Source organism: Pseudophryne corroboree, chromosome 3 (genome assembly GCF_028390025.1).
Source record: "Pseudophryne corroboree isolate aPseCor3 chromosome 3, aPseCor3.hap2, whole genome shotgun sequence".
Classification (NCBI taxonomy): Eukaryota; Metazoa; Chordata; class Amphibia; order Anura; family Myobatrachidae; genus Pseudophryne; species Pseudophryne corroboree.
Genome location: NC_086446.1, coordinates 749,395,484 through 749,410,748, shown reverse-complemented (window position 1 = coordinate 749,410,748; position 15,265 = coordinate 749,395,484). Strand labels below are relative to the sequence as shown.

The following is a 15,265-nucleotide window of genomic DNA, read 5'->3' as shown; positions in this document are numbered from 1 at the left end:
TATAATCCCCATGGTCCTTACGGAGTCCCCAGCATCCTCTAGGACGTAAGAGAAAATAAGATTTCAAACCTACCGGTAAATCTTTTTCTCCTAGTCCGTAGAGGATGCTGGGCGCCCGTCCCAGTGCGGACTACATTTGCAAGACTTGAATATAGTTTTTGCTTACTTAAGGGTTATGTTACAGTTTTGATCAGTGTCGGGCTGATGCTGTTTTGTTTCATGCTGTTAACTGGTTCGTATATTCCATGTTATACTGTGTGGATGGTGTGGGCTGGTATGAATCTTGCCCTTAGATTAACAAAAATCCTTTCCTCGTACTGTCCGTCTCCTCTGGGCACAGTTTCTCTAACTGAGGTCTGGAGGAGGGGCATAGAGGGAGGAGCCAGTGCACACCCATGTCTAAAGTTCTTATTAGTGCCCATGTCTCCTGCGGAACCCAGTCTATTCCCCATGGTCTTTACGGAGTCCCCAGCATCCTCTACGGACTAGGAGAAAAAGATTTACCGGTAGGTTTAAAATCTTATTTTTCCTGCGCTATCAGTCAGTACACACTTTGGTATTGTATTACAATTTTTTTAATTTTCATTTTTTTTAAAATATAATTACTGCATTTTTTTTTCCCAGTAACTCCGTTTTACTTTTGTTCATTTTGAATTGTTACTTTTCATTTTTATATTTGAATGTGAAAATAAATACAGCCACACTGCAAAAAAGTGGATGGCAGAAAATAGCTTGTGCGTTCAGGGCCTTTAAATGTCAAATTGTGGGATATAAAGTTTTTTATTGTTTGAAAGAAAAAGAAAAAAGTGTGTTGGTGGTATCGGTAACAATCGTTGTCTGTGTTCTCTGTACGGTCACACGTCTTCCTACCCTCTGCTACCGTATCAATAGGCCATGTTTCCTGCAGTAATGAAAGCACAATTTCTTGGCTATGGTAATTGTTATAGAAAACTGAACTACTTCTGTACACAGGATGCAGCACATTTGAACATTTGCATCTTTGAAGTGCGGAATGCAGCCTTTCATGAGTAAACTAGCCCCTTCAATTCAGTAGCCTAAATTTGGCCACTTACCTGTTTCATTTTTTTGTTTTAACTTTTTATTTATATGCAGCCGATGTGGTTGTTTTGGATGTGATTGGGCAGTAAATGCTGCGTGCACATGCCCCACGCTGATGTATGCTATCCGGCATTAGTCAGTCAGTGTGGTCTTGCTGCAGGCGCCTCAGTGTTCCGCCTAATGCATCTGTGTCCTCCACATCTAGCCACAATACGCCACGCAGCGGAAGATGCCTGGTGCGAGTGAGCTGATGGGTGCCGTGCAGCTTCGCTAGCGCTGGGCATCTTACCTTGCCGAAAATGTGTCTTAGTCGCAACATGATGCAACTAGATTGCTCCAGTAGGCTGTGCTGATTAATTTGATATGCTCCAGTTGTATACTGTATGTGACTGAGGGGTATATTCAATAACTGTCAGAAGCTGCCGTCTTGTCGAAAAGACAGCAGCTTCCGACAGTTTTAGGTCGGAAGGGGTTCCGACCTATTCATTACGGCCCCATTTATTCCGACAAGTCGGGAAACCCGACTTGTCGGAATGCACGTTGATCGGCGGCTTCAGACGCCGATCAGCGTGCATTGTCGGAAGCGGGGCCAAACCCGACAGGTGTTAGCCCAGTTTCCGACAATATCATTTCAACTTTAAAAAAAGTCGGATTGAGATGAGTGAGCTGAGAGCAGGAGACGGGGGAGCAGCGGGTAGAGCAGGAACCCAGTGGCAGCGTCCACCCGGCTCCAGCAAGCGGAGGTCCCGCTTGCTGGAGCCGGGTGGACACTGCCGTGAGCCTCCTGTTACGCTGCTGCAGCCGCTGCTCCCCCAGTCTCCTCCTCTCCTCTCCCCGTCCGCTCCGTCTCCTCCGCTGCTTCCCCCCCCCCCCCCCCCCCGGCACCGCAGACATCTCTCCTTCGCCCCGGCGCCGCAGACATCTCTCCTTCACCTCGGCGCCGCAGACATCGCCTCCTCCTGGCGCCGCAGACAGCTCCCTTCCTCTGGCGCCGCTGACAGCTCCCCCTGCTGCTAGCAGCAGCAGGACATGACAACCGGAGTGGCCAAATCCGACAGTCGGATTTGCCCGCTCTTTTGAATAGGGGTTGTCGGGTCCGACAACTGCATGGTGGAATGGACCCGACTCTTATTGAATATACCCGAGTCTGTATATGAAGCACAATGGAACTTGGAATGGAATAAAGCTGCTGCGTCATGGCGTTTGGTATACAGAGACTCAGTCGCACACAGATATACAAGTGACATACGTCAAATTATTCAGCACAGTTTCCTGGTCCTAATCACTTTCAGCAAAAAAAAGCTGCCCAACGCTAGCAGAGTCTCGCGTGACCTGGCGTGCCAAGAGGGGCTGTATGGCATGATGCAGCTGTATTAGGACACATTTGTTTATGTCTAGTATCCGCACTTTCATCCCAGAACATGAGCCCTTTACTTAGATTTATTTCTGCAGAGCAATAATATTAAAACGACCTTACGGAGTACTGCAGGAACCAAGTACAGCTGTGCGCATGCCAGGGTAGCCTGATATCACCAGTCCAAATGTATCAAAAACCAGGCCCCCTTGTGCATAGTGATAAATATTACGGTTCTTTAGGCTTTGTGCTGTGGATCGTCGTCTTTCTGTACTTCATACATTACCACCGGTGCAGTCTGCATAGGCAGTTGTTTTTAGGAATCGTGATCTGGTTATTTTCTATACACAGACCAATTTTGTTGAATGCCTTGTCCCCAATGTGTGTGGTCATATTTACCCAACAGACTGAGGGGTATATGCAATTGCGGTCGAATTCCCGAAAATGTCGAAAAACGGGACATTTTCGCCCCCCCAAAAAAATCGACAATGCAATTCAGTACTTTTCGTCAAAAAAACGGACTTTCAAAATTCGACTTTTTGAAATTCGACATTTGTCAAATTCGACATTTCTGCAATGGTACAAATGCGGCAATTCGACAAAAGTGTATTCAATTGAAGATTGTAAATTCGACAACAGTGCTTTTAGACAGTAAATTCTTCATTTTCAATCCGCCACACTTTGCTGGCGGAATCTAATAAAAAAATGTAAAAACATGTTTTTTTTGGTGTGTTTTTTATTGGTAATAGCATATCTATTTATAATATTAGAAGGGATTAGGTACATGGTTTGTCTATTTAGGAGGCACAAGTATTATTTATAATACGGTGCTGGTTTTAAAAATACGGGGGAACCCCTGTCCGTTTTCCCCCCGGATTTTTAGAACCAGGACCGGCTCGAAGAGCCCGAGGCTGGTTATGCTTTGGAGGGGGGACCCCACGCATTTTTTTTTCTGTTTTTTTACCCGTTTTTTAAACATTTTTAAAAATCTAATCAAAATCCGTCAAATCGGCTGTTTTTCGACAGCGGGACTGTCGAGTCCATTTTTTATTGAATATGTTGAATTCCGGCACCCACCTGCCGGAATTCGACGGTCGAATTGTGTCTAATTAAAAAACGGGCGAAAAATTGCCGCGATTCGCCGGCAATTGCATATACCCCATAGTATCCCTGGATCCACAGCAAGTGTATGGCCTGGTGCAGACCATCCACTATAACTTTTGACTGTGTTCGCTGAACTTGCAGTTTTGACAACACTGCACGATCTTTTCAAAATGAAACTACAAATAAGCCCCTAGTCCGCACCCCTGACAAGTATTTGTTTCCAAGTCGAACTCCATTTAGAGTGTTCCCTGAATGTCACCCTGCAGGCTTCCTGTGTGACTTTGTAGCTTGGTAACTACACGGAAGACAAACAAGGGGGTATTCAATAAAGTGCCATTTTTCGACTGGTGGAAAAAACAGCACTAATTCGACACAGTATTCTATTGTGGGCGTGAAAATTGCGCCAAACACGGGCGAAAATGCCAGTGAATTCGCCAAAACACATGTATCGGCGGTGAACTCACCGATACACGTGGTTTTCGCCAGTGCCAGATTTTTCGACCAGTCGAAGAAACGGCACGAGCATTGGATAGGTCAAATGTAAATTCGACCTAAAAACGGGCGAAAAGTGACGCTTAATTGAATACCCCCCCACAGTCGGACACTTCTGCACTGTACTTGGTTAAAATAAACTTGTTTTATAGATATTCAATGACATTTTTTTTACTTGAATCCTAAAATCTCTATTATTGTAACTGCAAGCTTACCGCTCCTACCAGGTGGAAACCACACTATAATATCCTTCTTTTACTGCAGAAAGATCCAGGGTTTGACCGAGGACAGTTTCACAAGCAGATTGCAGTTCTGAGAGGGCAGGTAAGGTATTCCTCTATCATTTACCTGGTATAGCCATAGTCTTTTTTATGTCTCTATATGCGTATTGCACTATGGCCTGTTGGCATTCCTGTGTTCTTAAATTATAGTGCTGCTGTGTCATTAGAGATATCTGTAGTTGCAGGGGGTCCTAGACACACAACACCCATAATTCTGGCAGCTGACTGAGCTCTTCAAAGCAGATATAAATATCTGGGCTTCTCCTGTGATGACGTTTAAATTGATAAGACACTTGATACATCAGCACCAAACTTCTGGCACCAGCGCCAGCTCACAGATCATACCTTGCTGCTCTTACAGTATAACACAGCGGCAGAACGGATGATTGCTTGTTAAGGGTTTGATTCCCACCCAGTAGCGGATCTTGCCACGGGCAAGCAGGACTTTTGCCCGGGGCGCCGCCTTCCGGAGGACGCCGCACCATGGCAAGATCCGCTACTGCCCCAGCTGCCCGCCGCTACTGCCCCCAGCTGCCCGCTGCGAAGGGAACTAGACGCGTAGCATCTAGTTTCCCTTCATGGAGAGGACCTTTACTGTGCGGTGCGCGGTGACGTCATTGCGCACCGCACAGCAAAGGTCCTCTCCACGAAGGGAACTAGACGCTACGCGTCTAGTTTCCCTTCGTGGAGAGGACCTTTTGCTGCGCTACTCTACTGAACAGGGGGCGTAACTGACCACGCTCCCTGCATGAAGCCACACCCCTATTCCCGCCCGGGGCGCATAAAGCGCTGGAACGGCCCTGTTCCCACCATGGCTCTGTGTGGAGTTTGTATATTCTCCCCCTGCTTGCGTGGGTTTCCTCCCACAATCCAAAAATAATCTGGTAGGTTAATTGACTCCCAACAAAATTAACCCTAGCGTGAATGTGTGAGTGTGTACATGTGGTAGGGAATATAGATTGTAAGCTTTACTGGGGAAGGGACTGATGTGAATGGGCAAATATTCTCTGTACAGCGCTGTGGAATATGTGTGCGATATATAAATAACTGGTAATAAATAAGTAAGTATCATATGACCGTGATCTGTGTAGAGGCAGCCAGCTAATCCAGGGCAGTGGTAGTGCTGTAACTGGCATCTAAGTGATATCGCTGCCTCATGGGGCACCTCCATTGTGTGAAGTCAGCTGGTGTGAAACGATGATTACAGTACCATTACAAAATTTCGTAAATTAAAAAAATGTAAATTAAAAAAAAAAAAATCCCAGACTTGTACGTCTTCTGTGCCAGGTTTCACTTCTTGTATGAAAAGGGCTTGCAGCGAGCTGAGCTATTCTTCCTGTCATGCTCCAGTTATCTTCTGTGTAGAGGAAGTACAGGTCATTGCTTTACACCCCCCTCCCTCCCTCCACTGCACAAACACACAGGCAAACTGCTGGATGTAATGAGCTTCTCCACACGTCCTCAACAAATGTATATTTCTAAGGGATTACTATACCTCTAATAAATACCCCCAAAAATATTGTTATTGGTTATTACTAAGGTGACTCCGTTCTCCTGCACGTTGGACAGAGGGCAAAACAGAGCATACAAAAAGCAGGGACATATTTGTTGGACAAAAGAAGCATGGATGTGAAAACACTTGCATCGCTCACATTCACCTGATTCACAGCAACATAGAAATCCAGCTAACCTCATAAACATCACATGTCTTCCATCACCCTCCAGATCACTAAAATGTGCCTTATGGAATGCACGCTCTGTTTGTAACAAATTAACATCCATCCATCCATGACCTCTTCATATCCAACAACATCAATCTGCTGGCTATAACAGAAACCTGGCTCACACAATCTGACACAGCCTCCCCTGCAGCACTAGCACATGGTGGTCTCCACTTTACACACACCTCCAGACCCGATAACCATAAAGGAGGAGGAGTTGGACTTTTACTTTCCCAATCTTTTGCATACACTATTCTACCACAGGTTCCATCACTCACATTTACATCATTTGAAGTACATTCCATTAGGGTTTACTCTCCTTTCTCTCTGCGTGTTGCAGCTATCTACCGCCCACCTGGGCATCCAAAACAATTTTTGGAAGATTTTTCTGCCTGGCTCCCTCACTTCCTATCCTCTGACATCTCCACCATTATCATGGGTGATTTCAATATTGCTATTGATTGTCCAAAATCTGCTGCGCACGCCTCCAAACTACTCTCTCTAACCTCCTCCCTTGGCCTCTCCAAATGGACTGACTCCTTTACTCATCAGGCGGGCCACTGCCTTGATCTAGTATTCACCAGACTATGCTCCATCTCTGAACTCACTAACACTCCTTTCCCCCTCTCAGATCACAACCACTTGCATGCTCTCCTCTGTTAATTCAAACCCTGTGTTGCTGAAGTCCTCCAATCTTCCTCAAACCCGCAGAAATATTAACACAATTAATCTTCAAGAACTTTCCACTTCACTCCAACAACTGCTTTCACCTATTTCTGCATTCACCTCTCCTGAGATGGCTGTATCACACCTTAATGAGACTCTAGAACTTGATGAAGTGGCTCCAGCTACCCATCACACTCCACGTAGGCCTAGATGTCAACCATGGCACTCCAAATTAACAAGACAACTACAAAAACTCACACGAAAACTTGAACGTCAGTGGTGTAAAGCTCGTATTTCAATTGACTTCCTCACATATAAGACTTTCTACCATTCTTATAAAAATGCCCTGGACACTGCCAAACAAACATATTTCCAAACTCTTATCTCTGCTCAAGCCTCTAACCTCAAACAACTCTTTAATACATTTAAATCACTTCTGAATCCTCCCGCACCTACCCCACCCGCCACTATCAAGGCACAGGATCTTGCTTCCTACTTCAAGGAGAAGATTGAGAAGATCCGAGATGAAATGGTATGCTCTCCGGCAGCCAGTGACCTGCTCCGTTCTTTACCTGAACCCTCTGGCACTCTTTCTTCATTTGATCCCACATATGAAGATGAAGCACCATCACTCTTCTCATCCTGCTTCTCTACTACCTCTCATCTTGATACTTGACCCTCACAAATAAGTAAAGCTCTGTCTCTGGTGCTCATCCCTACCTTAACTAACATCTGTAATCTCTCTCTCTCTACTGGTATTTTTCCTTCACTCTTCAAGCATGCAGTGATTACTCCCATTTAAAAAAAACTAAATTCTGACCCTAATGCTCTCTCAAACTACCGCCCTATCTCTCAGCTCCCTTGTCTCTCTAAGCTACTTGAGAGACTTGCCTACACTCGACTCACACACTTTCTTAACTCATACACTTTGTTGGACCCACTTCAGTCAGGCTTCCGTTCCCAAAATTCCACAGAGACAGCACTGACTAAAGTGGTTAATGATTTGGTCACTACGAAGTCTAAAGGCCACTACTCACTACTTATTCTTCTAGATCAGATTCTCAAACTCGGTCCTCGGGAGCCAACACAGTGCATGTTTTGCAGGTAACCCAGCAGGTGCACAGGTATATTAATTACTCACTGACACATTTTAAAAGGTCCACAGGTGGAGCTAATTATTTCACTTGCGATTCTGTGAGGAGACCTGCAAAACATGCACTGTGTGGGCCCCCGAGGACCGAGTTTGAGAACCTCTGCTCTAGATCTATCTGCTGCATTTGACACTGTAGACCACTCTCTTCTCATACAGACGCTACAATCCCTAGGTCTTAAAGACACAGCCCATTCTTGGTTCCTATCGTACCTATCTAATCGCTCCTTCAGTGTTCGCTTCTCTGAATCTACCTCCTCTTCGCTACCTCTTTCAGTTGGAGTACCGCAAGGCTCAGTCTTGGGTCCTCTGCTTTTCTCTATCTATACCTCATCTCTTGGTAAACTAATCAGCTCTTTTGGTTTTCAGTATCATCTGTACGCAGATGATACTCAAATCTACCTATCCTCCCCTGACTTGTCCTGATCTGTACTGGACTGTGTCACTGAATGCCTTTCTGCCATTTCACCCTGGATGACATCTCGCCACCTCAAACTGAATATTTCAAAGACAGAGTTAATTATATTTCCACCGGCCAATAGTAGGTACCAACCTGATATCTCTATCACTGTTAAAAACTCGACTATCTACCCTACCCCACAAGCTCGCTGCCTAGGTGTCATCCTTGACTCTGATCTGTCCTTTGTTCCCCACATTCAATCTGTCTCAAGATCATGTTACATGCATCTAATCCACGCTCTCATCTCCCGCATTGATTATTGCAATATGCTCCTAACTGGTCTTCCCAAAACGAGACTCTCACCACTACAATCCATTCTGAATGCAGCGGCGAGGCTTATCTTCCTCGCTAGACGTTTATCGTCTGCAGATCCACTCGGTCAGTCCCTCCATTGGTTACCTGTACTCTACCGCATTCAATATAAAATACTTTTACTCACACACAAGGCCATTAACCAAACTACACCAACGTACATCACTTCGCTTATCACAAAATATCTCCCAACCCGACCTCTTCGCTCTTCACAAGATCTGCATCTCTCATCCACACTCGTTACTCGCTCCCACTCACGACTGCAGGACTTTCATCGGGCTGCACCCACTCTGTGGAATGCCCTACCACGCACAATAAGACTCTCCTCTAGTCTCCAAACCTTCAAGCGTTCCCTGAAAACTCACCTCTTTAGGCAAGCATATCAAATTCCAGAACCGCCCACATAACGTTCATAAACCTTCCTATCAAATTGCATCCACTCTGTACAGTCCACACATATCCTCACATGTCTTCTCATTCTATGCAATAGATAGGCATATGTACACAAGGAAAGGTGCTATTTCCCTATAGATTGTAAGCTTGCCAGCAGGGCCTTCCTACCTCTATGACTGTTATCACCCAGTTTGTTATTGTTATTTCTAATTGTAAAGTGCAACGGAATTTGCTGCACTATATAAGAAACTGTTAATAAATAAACAAACAAACAAAGGCTTGTACTGGAGGGCACTGCTCGTGAGAGCTTACAATTTAGCGGCAGAGCTGAAATAACAAGGATTGTGGGACAGCGGTGAGGGTATATCAATGTGAGTGGTATCACCTGGGTAGTAAGGCCGACTGTAATGAAGAGGTGGATTTTCAGAGAGCGGTTATTATTATTATTTATTTATTACCAGTTATTTATATAGCGCACACATATTCCACAGCGCTTTACAGAGAATATTTGGCCATTCACAACAGTCCCTGCCCCAGTGGACCTTACAATTTATATTCCCTAGCACATTTATACGCACACACAGTCATACTAGGGTTAATTTTTGTCAGAAGCCAATTAACCTACCAGTATATTTTTGGCTTGTGGGAGGAAACCGGAGTACTCAGAGGAAACCCACGCAAATACGGGGAGAATATACAAACTCCACACAGTTAGGGCCATGGTGGGAATTGAACCCATGACCTTAGTGCTGTGAGGCAGTAATGCTAACCATTACGCCATCTGTACTGCCCTGGTTATAGATTTAAAGGCCAGGGCAGAGTCTAATCGGTGTGGTTGGGAAGTCTATGAATAGGTAGCAGAGAGGTGATCGGCAGCAGATCTAAGGCGGTGTGAGGGAGAGTATTTCAAGATGAGGTCTGAGATGTATAAAGAGGCTTTATAGGTGAGGATGAGCAGTTAGAATTGTGTTCTTGTGGACCTGGAGAGCTGGTGTAGGGGCTTGAGAGAGGCAGAGAGGAGGATTGGTTTCTCTGCAGAATTTAGGACAGATTGGTATGGGTACAGTTGGGTGAAGAGAATGCCAGATATGGGGAAGGTTGTAGTAGTGAAGGAGGGAGATGATGGGTAAGAAGAGGGCATATATTGTGTAAGTGGAGGCGGCAGGCCTTGTACAGATGGAAGGAGTAGAGTAGTGTCAGGGACCACACCATGGTAGCGAGCTTGAGGAAACCGTAGTGGTTGATGGTGAGGGAGATGTGATTGAGGATGAGCTATGTTTAAGGCCTTGATTGGGGCAATCATGTGGAAATAGTAGAGAGAGTTGACCACACAAGATGGTAGAGAAGAGGACAGGGAAGGAACAGTAGATTTGGATGTTGTCCGCTTAGAGTTGATACTAGAAGCTGAGAGAATTAGGTCAGCAAGGTGCATGGAGAGAAAAGCAAAGGGAGAAGAGTCTTGTGGGACCCCATCGCATAGTGGGAGAGGAAGGAAAGATGTGCCAGATACTGAAGGAGTAATTGGATAAATAGCTGACTGTGACATAAAGGTTGTGCAGAAGAAGAAGGAAGGCCAATGTTGCTGGATATGACAGAGACGTCCAAAAGGATTGTGTATGAAGACTGCAGGGTGTAGAAGTTACTGTTGTGAGGACATTCTCCATTAAATGTTAGGGAAAACTTGGGAAGGGAGTGAACGGATGAGGCACTGAGCTAGGTGCTCGTACACAAGTTGCTCAGGTTGGACCTGGAGAGGGAGGTTGATGAAATTCTTTATGGCTGATCATGTGTTTAAGGAAGATGGGAATGTGCTAGTGGGAGAAGTGAACTTAGAGCTAGGCATGCATTGAAGGAAAGGAGCCTAGAATTGGAGAGGGAATAAGAACGGGACAGGTTCTAGGGTCAGATGAGAGCAGAGACTTCATCCTTGGTTATAAGGAAATATAAATAATGAGAGGAATGGGGAATTCATTAAGTATGTAAGTTCTTATGGGCAGGGCCCCCACCATTTGGTTCCTCCCTTTCACTATGCAGGTCACTAGTGCTCAGATTCCTGCTCCTCTTTGGTGACTGTTTGCTCACTTATATGTTGAGTACAGAATACTGAATCAATGACCTCCTGGGTCTTCCCACTGTATGCTCCTCCTGGCTTCAGCATGTTGCCCTACCATTGTCCGTTATTTGTCCTCCCAGTCTGGTGTGATATTCACACTTTGTACTTATGCTATGGTATCCCATTATGTTTGTTATTAATAATGCAGAAGATGGGTAAAACATATGGAGACATTTCATTTTTCTATGTATTAAATGGCTTCTTAACCTGTGTTTCCCAGATCCTCAACTTGGCCCAGGCACTTAAGGATGGAAAGAGTCCCCTGCAGTTGGTCCAGACGCCACCTGTGATTGTGGAAACAGCCCGGTCCCACCAGAAGAGCACAAGTGAATCTTACACACAGAGCTTCCAAAGCCGCAAGCCATTCTTCTCCTGGTGGTAATACTGGAGGTCCACGCGCCAGGGACAAGAGAAGTGCTGCTGTAATGCAGCATCCTGGACCTCAACCAAGTGAGAATACAATCTTCACGGGAAACTGACGTTGCAGTCCGGAGGTTGGGAGCACTCGTAATAGTGACTCATTCACTGTCATGGAATGTATGCGCAAACAGAATCCTTTTGGAGTGCGTGCATGTGGCGTTAGGGAAACCTTCCTAAAAACCACTTAGATTGCCCACAAATTTTAGAAACAGGCATGAAGCTTTTAATGCAGTCTACTCTTTCCCTTAATTAAACAACTGCCTGAACCCTCCAAAAATGTAACCATGAACAAACTTCTCCACTACCTAATTTTACGTCGTCGGTTGGTTGCTCTCTTGCTGTCCCGGAACTACAAGTGCCAGCAGAGCAGCCTGGAACTTGCAGTTCCAGGTCGGGTGCAGAGCCACTGGTCGCCTGACTCTGCCAATAACAAAACTATGAATGACCTAGTCATGCACACCTGCCTTGCGATGAAATCGCTAAAACTGTAGGTAGTACAGAGGAACCCAATAAGTGTATGTTCTGGATTACGCAGTGTTATTCTACAGATTGCCACCTAGTGTATGTCAGGAGGTACTGCATGCGCTGATAGGAGTACCGTCCTATGAAGGAAAATGGGGAACTTTTAAAAAAAATTCCCAGTATTCTGTTCATGTGTGTATGTGAAAAATATACACATACTAAGACATGCTCATGATCCCTGCATATATTCCAAAGTTTGTTACGAGACCCTCAATGAGGGCTGTATTATATTTTTAAGATAAGTAATAGGTATGGTCTGTTATGTGTGATGTTCTTCGGAACCTCTGTTATCATTTCTGCAAATCTTTGTGGATTTGTTAGACTAATAAATAGGCTGTTTTTTTAAACGAATTACATGTATTTATCACAAACCTTGTTTAGGAAGAACTGTAAGGTGCCCCTACAAGAGGTGATATTGCAGATAAACCAGCAAATGGCCTTATATCCAAGTGTGTGGGGCTGAAATTAACTGCGGTTCCTCATACTGATCCTCTTAAGCAGGCAGGCAGGATCAGATATCGTGAACAGTAGAAAGCGTGAGAAGACGCACAATTGGCGTCTGTGGGCAGTTCTCGTCCCATTGCGCTAGCAGGCCCCAACTCAGCCAGAAACGATCCTTGATCTGAATGTGTGTGGCCAAATGCTCCGCTAATTTTGCACTTGACTTTCAGCTTTACCTAGAATAGGCTTTACCTATATTTACTGGTCGTGTGCAGACTGTGCTAATGGTATATCTGCGAAGAAGACTCAGTCCCAGACTACTAATGAATTTTGTTTTACTGTTATTACTGTATAATGCGCTAAGGCATGAACTCTTGCATGTAAAGAGCCGCATAGTAGCTGCTGCTCTGGACAAAGATCAGTTTGTGAACGTAGAACACAACACAGGTAGCGAATAATTTAATAGCGCAGAATGTTCTTACGCACATATAAGATATGCACTACATTGCTGATCCTCCAGTCTATTCCTCTGGGATGCCGTGCATGGATCTAGATCCTCAATACTCCATCCTTGTAGCAGCAGCATGCGTTACTAGTGACCTCACCAAAGCAATACCTGGATTTCTGTGCTCACATAATACTGTCCTGCCGTTCACCTGCGGGAGCTACACCTTATTGCAGAGTGCGTTCCTGTCATTGAGTTGCTTGTAGGGTTAATAAAATGTTCTACATACGTATATTAGACAACATATGCTATCATTACGTGAATGCAGGACGCTGCAGTGTCTCACCACATAAGCTCATTAACCTGCTGTGATATGACCCATAGATCCATCCGTCAATTAGTCTGAATGCAATGTGCTAGTGATTCTTAGACATTCACGACAGCCTTAGTGTCTCACTGGCATGTCTAAAGCAAGAGTCTTAATGAACTACATTATTAGAATCAGAAAGTTGTGCTGCTCTGCCATCCTTAGGCTCAATTCTGTGGTGTTGGACATTTGAACCTCTGATTGGCAGCTGGCACTAGTTCTGCCAATCACACTGAGCTGAATAGTAGTGGAAGATGGGGAGGAATGTGTGATGCAATAAGATAGTTGATTGTGGGAGCAAATAGTTTTTTTTGTTTTGTTTGTTTTTTGGGGGGGGGGGGGGAGTTTAATAGGAGAAATACACTTAAAGAGATGGGGGAACAGGGAACCACACATAGGGTGACAAGAATTTGGGAGTAACAAAGCCAAAGGAGTAGACAGACAGCACAAACAGAAGGAGAGAAATACATCGGGGGATACAGGGAAATAGAGGGAACCCAACTTACATTCATTCTTCTGCTAGAGGCCACATAGAGGAGGAGGGCTACCAGGCCCCTATAGACATGCTTGTCCAAATCATTTGAGAACCATGAGTGTACAGTAGTCACCCCCATGGTGCTATGGCACACACTTTGGCAGCCACTGCAATACAGTAACTTATTTTTCTTGCTCTAGGTTGGCAGCACTGGCATACAGTTTTGTAGGCTGGGTCTATTGTCAAGAGACTGCAGTCTGTCCGTTCAGTAGGTTCTATGGAGTCCCCAATGAGAGGAGCCATGTCTCGCTAGTGAACGGATAGGCTTGAACCTCACAAAATGTTTTCTCCATTGTGTTCACACAATTACCGTATTTTTTGGACCATAAGACGCACTTTTTCTCCCCACAAATGTGGGGGGAAAAGTATGTGCGTCTTATGGAGCGAATAAGACGTGTTTGCGGGTAGCGCCGGCGGGTAGCGGCGGGTCCTGGATGCTGCTGCTGCGCCATCATCAGCAGAGCGCCCGCATCTCAGAGCCCATCTCAGCAGCAGAGCCGGCATCATGTGACTCCCCCCCACCACCTCCCCCCTCAGGAGTGCACCGCGGGCAGCGTTAGCTGAGAGCCTGGATGCGGGGAACCACTGGTACTGTCAGTGTGTGTGTGTGTGTGTGTCTGTGTGTCTGTGTGTAATGTATGCTGGCTCTGATGTGTGTGTGTCTCTGTATGCTGGCTCTGACAGAAGGCTGCACTGTACAGAATCCTTGTAGGAGTCTGAGAAATCACACAGAAATATCTCTTAGAGGTTGGTGAAAACTAGGGAGGCAGCGCAAGGATGGTTTAGAATATTTTTTTTCCAGTTTTCCTTCTCTAAAAACTAGGTGCGTCTTATGGTCAGGTGCGTCTTATGGTCCGAAAAATACGGTAGTGCACTTCAATGACGGCCTGTAGTCTGCTATTGGCCAATGTATACTGCAACATTGTTCAACTGCACAATATAGTCCCACCATGATCTACAGCGATTCCCTTCTCAATCCTCCACTTTTTTACACTGTTCCTCAGCGGCCGGTCACATAACTAGTTTATTTAAAAATAGTTGTGCATTGTGGGCAGTCAGTATACAATGCTCTGATGATTGAGCTACTGCCTGTTTCTGTATATAGATAATGGTAAAATACACTTTGTGCTCCGTCCAGTGAGCCGCTAATGGAGTAATGAGAGTACTGGTACAAGCACGGTTTCCCTTCTGAGGGTATTACTGACAAACCTGCGCCTCCTTTTACAATTTTAATTTGAGCTTTTGTTTCAGCCAGTTTGTGTTAAACATTCTGTAAATCTGTGTACATTCATGTATGTATATAACTTTATGAAACGTAGAGAAATAAAACCAGGTCTCTGAAAACGTTTGGCGACTTTTCCAAGAACAACAAAGTTCATTATTTTTTAGATGTTTGTGAACTTTTTGTAGCAGCTCTCGTCTGTCTTTTT

At 45.1% G+C, this 15,265-nt stretch overlaps 1 protein-coding gene across 1 annotated transcript in view; it reads left to right on the top strand.

Annotated features, from left to right (window-relative positions):
• PI4K2A (phosphatidylinositol 4-kinase type 2 alpha) overlaps positions 1-15,179 on the top strand; it is a 56,196-nt gene extending 41,017 nt beyond the window's left edge. Inside the window, exons 8-9 of the mRNA XM_063962326.1 lie at positions 4,274-4,333; positions 11,326-15,179. Coding sequence (XP_063818396.1) covers positions 4,274-4,333; positions 11,326-11,487 — 222 coding nt within the window. The 3' untranslated portion in view covers positions 11,488-15,179. The remainder of the gene's footprint in view (positions 1-4,273; positions 4,334-11,325) is intronic.
• Positions 15,180-15,265: the final 86 nt, after the last annotated feature.